This window comes from Myxocyprinus asiaticus, chromosome 35, assembly GCF_019703515.2.
Source record: "Myxocyprinus asiaticus isolate MX2 ecotype Aquarium Trade chromosome 35, UBuf_Myxa_2, whole genome shotgun sequence".
Classification (NCBI taxonomy): domain Eukaryota; kingdom Metazoa; phylum Chordata; class Actinopteri; order Cypriniformes; family Catostomidae; genus Myxocyprinus; species Myxocyprinus asiaticus.
The window spans coordinates 40960334-40966641 of NC_059378.1; the positions used below are offsets into that span (position 1 = coordinate 40960334).

General features: G+C 36.6%; 1 protein-coding gene across 1 annotated transcript in view; it reads right to left on the reverse strand.

Moving 5' to 3' along the window:
• LOC127426524 (CLIP-associating protein 1-like) overlaps nucleotides 1-3048 on the reverse strand; it is a 110599-nt gene extending 107551 nt beyond the window's left edge. Inside the window, exons 1-2 of the mRNA XM_051673390.1 lie at nucleotides 2960-3048; nucleotides 784-1291 (exon numbers count right to left, since the gene is read on the reverse strand). Coding sequence (XP_051529350.1) covers nucleotides 784-978 — 195 coding nt within the window. The 5' untranslated portion in view covers nucleotides 979-1291; nucleotides 2960-3048. The remainder of the gene's footprint in view (nucleotides 1-783; nucleotides 1292-2959) is intronic.
• Between the last annotated feature and the right edge of the window lie 3260 nt (nucleotides 3049-6308).

Below are 6308 nucleotides of genomic sequence, written 5' to 3' on the forward strand. Positions count from 1 at the left end.
TCGCTCAAAATTCGCTTACACCCTGTCTACACCGGACGCGAGTGTTGCGTCAAAAGCAAATAGATCCCATTATAATCAATGAAGCTGATTACACTGGAAGTGTCTATTGTGGCACATCGCGTGGCGCCCGAAAGTTAACAGATGCCCCGTTCTATTGATGACACACTGCAGGGCTACTCCAGCCACTTTATTATCCCATCCATCTGAAATAAAATAATTTTACTTACCAAATATCATACGTTTGAATCTTTTTGCCATGAATTTTCTTTGTTACATATTTAAATAACTTCTGACTGCTACATTAAAGCCAGTTCGTGATGCTTCTGGTCTCTGGTCTACTTGTTTAAATAATATTTTGTGTCTAACCACGTTTACGCAGCTTTAGCAACAATAACATTACAATAATAATTTTAGAATAAGTAGGCTTTTTCCATTGAAAATAAAGGTCATTTTCCCTGTTTAACCCTTCCTCAAGCTCACAGCTGATTGGTCTGTGCTTTCTTTACATCATTTACACAGTTCACTTCAACGAGTCCAGTGTAGAAACCCTTAAGCTGTTGTGGCGCGTCACATCAATGGATGCGCCCGGTGTAGACAAGGTGTTACAAGTATATGCACTAGGCAAAGGTGAATTTTTATAAATGCGCTTAAAAATGTTAAACATTTGGATGGAAACCCAGTGTATGATACGTTTGGAGAACTTCCGAACTCTACAAAGCTACAAGTGGGAAAGAGCTTTTCACTGATAAAGCTTCACGTTCCTTACAGTGCAAAAGCCCTCACCTTGAAATTACTTGCATTGACCCACGAGGTCGCTAGACTGTCCACCATCCTGTCCAGCATAGTCTGATCGTGTTCCAGATCATGTGACTTCTGCCTGTCCAGGATGTAGTCTATGATTTCTGGTCCCACTTGAAACCGTCGCCCGACCTCTTTCTGGGTCACCTGCGTGACAATGTACTCCATATTGGGTTCCATGATTTTGTAGAGTTGGACCAGCGATGGACCGCCGCTCAGAACAAGACATAAAAACACAAACACTGGGCAGAGAACAGCGTGTGATTCTGTGGTCGTGGATTTTCAGATTGTGTTAATCCAACAACAGAATCCAGAGTGGAGGCGACAAACTGCTGCAAGTATGAATGCTGGTTTGGAGATGGCAATGGTCCAACATGAGTTGACTGTATAATATTACGACAAACAGATCAAAGACTGCTGGTGTAAATCCTTTAGCAGGGAAGTCTTGTCAAAGGCCAGTCCATTATGCTTATGTAATCCAGATCCACAAGTCCTACAATGCGAATTAAAAAAGTTATTTGTATTGCACAATGTGATAGTCCAGGTCCAGATAGGCAAACTTAACATAGCATAGCACTAAAAAATAAAGGCATAAATGAATATATATAAAGTATTTTTTTAGCAGTGACATTATTTACAGGTTTAATAACCTGAGGTTAAAACCAAACCTACTAAATACTACCACGTTAGCTTTTGCTAGTAATACACATGCAAAAGACCCACATTATTGTTGCAGCATGCATTTTGTCACAGTGTTACATGAGAACATAAAACAGTGGTATTTAAAGACATTTACAGAAAAGTTTCTCTCATTAAGCATTAATTAAGCAGCTGTTATGATTGCTAATCTAACTTTAGCAGTGTTTAATTTCACTGAGCAGTTGTTTAACAGTTGTCTGACTAACATAACTCAGTGTAAACAGTGTGTTCAGGCAGACAAAGCTCTGTTTAACAAACCCAGAGCATTTTTAGTGGAACTTTACACGTTTTTAAGCACTAAAAAACATTAGCAAAACTAGCTAGTTGACATCTTGATATCGTTCCTTGGTAACGGTGAGACAGCTTGTGAAGACAGTATTTACAAACACGCACGCGCTTCATTTCACTCATGAAAATGCTCATATTTTATTTATATCTCATTCTAAATTATTATGCACGATCAAGGGCATAGCCAGGAAATTACTTTTGGGTGGTTTCACCCCAAACTTTGTTTTTTTACCAAATTTTCCTTAACAACAGAGAAGCGGCGCATTCAAACAGTTCTTTAACACTTTCAAAAATGAGAATTTATGCATTTTTAAACTATTTTATAAATATATATTTGAAGTCAAACAATAATCTCTAATATTCTGGGTGGGCCTGGGTCTAATTTGGGTGGGCCCAGGCCCACCCCGGCCCATCCTTGGCTACGCCACTGCGCACAACATTCCCTTTTTAAACTATAAAACCGCTTCACGTGTATTTCTTTACAAAAGACCATAGTATTCTTTGAAATACCTCGAGTACCATGTAAATACCATGTTATATGACAATCATTACATGTGCAATACATACAAAAATATAATACTTTTTTTGAAAAATGGTATGTAATGTTTACTCTTGATTTTGTATTCATTTTGTCTATTTACTGTAAAGTACACCGAGTATAAATTGTATAACTTGTGTATTTTATTTATAATGCATACTTTTTAAATGTCCTATTGTTGTTGTGTATGTGGTGTTATTGTTTGGCTGCTAATGCGCCCAGATTTCCCAAACGGGATCAATAATAAAACAGTGTATACACATAATTATTATGTATCTTGCATCTTAGAAACAAACTATTTTGTTTTTGCTAAAATAAGATTTGAGCCATTTTAGTGTCATTTAAGTCATGCATCTATGCATGCCCGACCTAATAAGACAATGATCAAGATGGAAACATTTCCCTAACATGATCATTTACACCATTATAAATAATGCAACTCTGCTTTCAGAATATAACAGTTCCTTTGCATGCATGACTGTAAGAATGCACGCAGTGTAGCACACGCTGTTGAATATTACAGCATGCAACCAACTATTTTCACTGATAGTGCATGCAAAGCTTAGCTACAACAAGCTGAGTCACAATGCAACTAGAGATGAGGGTTGTTAAAAGGTCGTTTGAGAACGAACGTACCTGGCACATCGCACAAAACCCTCTAAACGGGCACCGTTTCCCGTGGGTTGATGGTCAGTTGGTATTTGGAAGGAAACAGCAGTGATCTCCGCCCATTGTGCGGCTTGAAACGTTTAGATAATAACTGAGCATGCGTCAGATTTTGCAGCTAGAGCGCCCTCTGCTGTTTCAGTTAACATCTTAACAGAGCAAACTTTGAAGCTCCAAAAATCACAAAGGCAGCATAAAAGTAATCCATAAGACTCTAGTGGTTAAATCAAAGCGATTTGATAAGTGTGGGTGAAAAACAGATCAATATTTAAGTCAATTTTTACTATAAAATTCTCCTCCCTGCCCAGTCAATCTCCACTTTAACTTTCACTTTCACATTCTTCATACATACGCCCCCTACTGGGCAGAGAGATGAATTTCTAGCAAAAATGAAAATTCTCTCATTATTCACTTATCCTGATGCCATCCCATGTGTGTATGACTGTCTTTCTTCAGCAGATCACAAATGAAGATTTTTAGAAGAAGATAGAGCTCTGTCAGGTCCTAATGATGGATGTTCACGGGTGCCGGCACTTGACTCCAGTCAATCAATGAATGTCTTCTGAAGCTAATCGATGCATTTGTGTAAAAAATAAAGCGATAATCAAAACGTTATTAACCTTTAAAAAGCACTTCCTGCCAGCAGCTGATGCATTACGTATCAAGTGACTCGTTGTGCATGACACCACGGAGACTCACAGCATGTGGAGGCTCATGTTACTCTCTACAATCCACGCACAACTTACCACACGCCCCATTGAGAGCGAGAACCACTAATCGCGACCACGAGGAGGTTACCCCATGTGACTCTACCCTCCCTAGCAACCGGGCCAATTTGGTTGCTTAGGAGACGTGGCTGGAGTCACTCAGCACGCCCTTGGTGACAAAGCTTTAACAACAGAATTAAAATCAGCTCTCTCCTTGGAGGTCAATAAAGGGGTGCTGAGAAAAAATGAGAACATGCTATACAATTTTGTCTGGAAAAATAAAAGCCACTTTATTAAAAAGTCTGTAATGATGAACACAATTAACTGTGGCGGACTCAAGGCTTAAGTACTTTTTTTAATAACTCATACTATTACATTTTGTTCCCCAGAATTGGTGGCCTAAGGTTTCTTTTATTTTGTAATTATGATGTCACAAAGATCCCAATCAAATTTTCTAATTTTCATAAGCAGATGCTTTTGGCTTGGTCCCTAATATATAAACAGAATTTCTCTCCACACAGATATTACATTTGTAATAATAAGGATATTCTCTACAAAATATTACTTTTATTCTTTTTTGAAAATTGGTTCAAAAACAATCTTATTTTAGGCGGACAGCTTTTTCACCCATATGGTAGACTTTATAGCTATTCAGAGTTTTTACAGAAGGATCGAATTCCTATACCTGTTAAAGTATATGCAGTTGTTTTCGATGCAGTTCTGTCTGGAGTGTCTCTGCTGCAAGGTAGTGATTTTCCATGGCCATCTACATTTTCCTTTAACTAATCAGATAATGTGGTTGGAAGTATATGTTTCTCTGCAGAGCAGCAATTTAATAATCGTAAAATGAGAGTTTGTTTCCAGAAAGACATGGTAACAATTTCTTACATAATACCATACTGGAATAACATTGCAGAGAATGTGCCTTGGAATAAGGTGTGGTCCTTGCCACAAAAGTACCTTCTTACAAATAAAGTAAGAGAAATAACGTTTAAATTCATTCATAGGCTCTATCCAACTAAAGCTTATCTTAAGTGATATAAATCAGACATTGATGTAAATTGCTCTTTCTGTCAATCCCCAGTGGAGAATATTACACATTTGTGTTGGTACTTTGCCCCCACACACAGAAGTTTATTCAATCTCATTTTGTACATGACTTACCTTTTAGTTTTATAGATGTGTGTATATATATATATTTATGTTTCATTACTCAAAAGAAAGTGAAGATAAATATTATATAATTAATTTATGTTTTTTGCTGGCAAAATACTATGTACACAAATACAAATATTGTGGTACTAAACCTTTCTTTCCTGTCTTTAAGAGTGAACTTGATGAGTATGTGAAAACTATCCAATGCTTCAAAAATCCCAAAGCTATGAAAACAGTAAACGTTCATGACCTCATATGTTGATATGTATAGAAATATGTAGCTTATGTATATCTGTGCCTTTGTTTCTGTATGTTTTTGCTCCTGAGTTGTTCTTTGTGAGCAATAAAACACCAAAACAAAACCTCAATTCACAGCAGCGGCATCTTGATTTTTAGCGGGAATGACAATGAGGTTGTGAGGGATTGACGTACAGTCTCTTCAACGGGATGTACAGTTGTTTAAAGTGTTTTGGATCGTTCCGCAGACAAAACATAAAAAAAAATATAATTTCAAGAAATTTCAGTAGACAAAAAACTCCAGACAACAGAGTTGTGGAAAGTAAAATGTGATCTAGGAGCTTTTTGATAGCTTTATACAGTGATGTCATTGAAGAGACAGTAAGTATATCCCTCGGTGCCTCGTTTTCATGGTGCTGCTGTAAATAAGGTATTTTATGAAGTGGTTTCAGAATCAGAATCAGAATGAGCTTTATTGCCAAGTAAGCTTACACATACAAGGAATTGGTCTTAGTGACAGAAGCTTCCAGTGCACAACCATACAAAACAGCAACAAGACTTTTAAAAAATAATTAAAATTGAATAAAAAATAGATAAATATTGAAAAGAAAAAATTATATATAGAATACACAATAGACAATATATATATATATATATATATATATATATATATATATATATATATATATATATATATATATACATACACACACACACACACACATATATATATATATATATATACATACATATACACATATATACACATATACATATATATACAGTTGTGCACAAAATTTACATACCCTTGAATGTTTGGCCTTGTTACAGACACACAAGGTGACACACACAGGTTTAAATGGCAATTAAAGGTTAATTTCCCACACCTGTGGCTTTTTAAATTGCAATTAGTGTCTGTGTATAAATAGTCAATGAGTTTGTTAGCTCTCACGAGGATGCACTGAGCAGGCTAGATACTGAGCCATGGGGAGCAGAAAAGAACTGTCAAAAGACCTGCGTAACAAGGTAATGGAACTTTATAAAGATGGAAAAGGATATAAAAAGATATCCAAAGCCTTGAAAATGCCAGTCAGTACTGTTCAATCACTTATTAAGAAGTGGAAAATTCAGGGATCTCTTGATACCGAGCCAAGGTCAGGTAGACCAAGAAACAAAGAAAAACCCACAGGTAACTGCAGGAGAAATACAGGCTGCTCTGG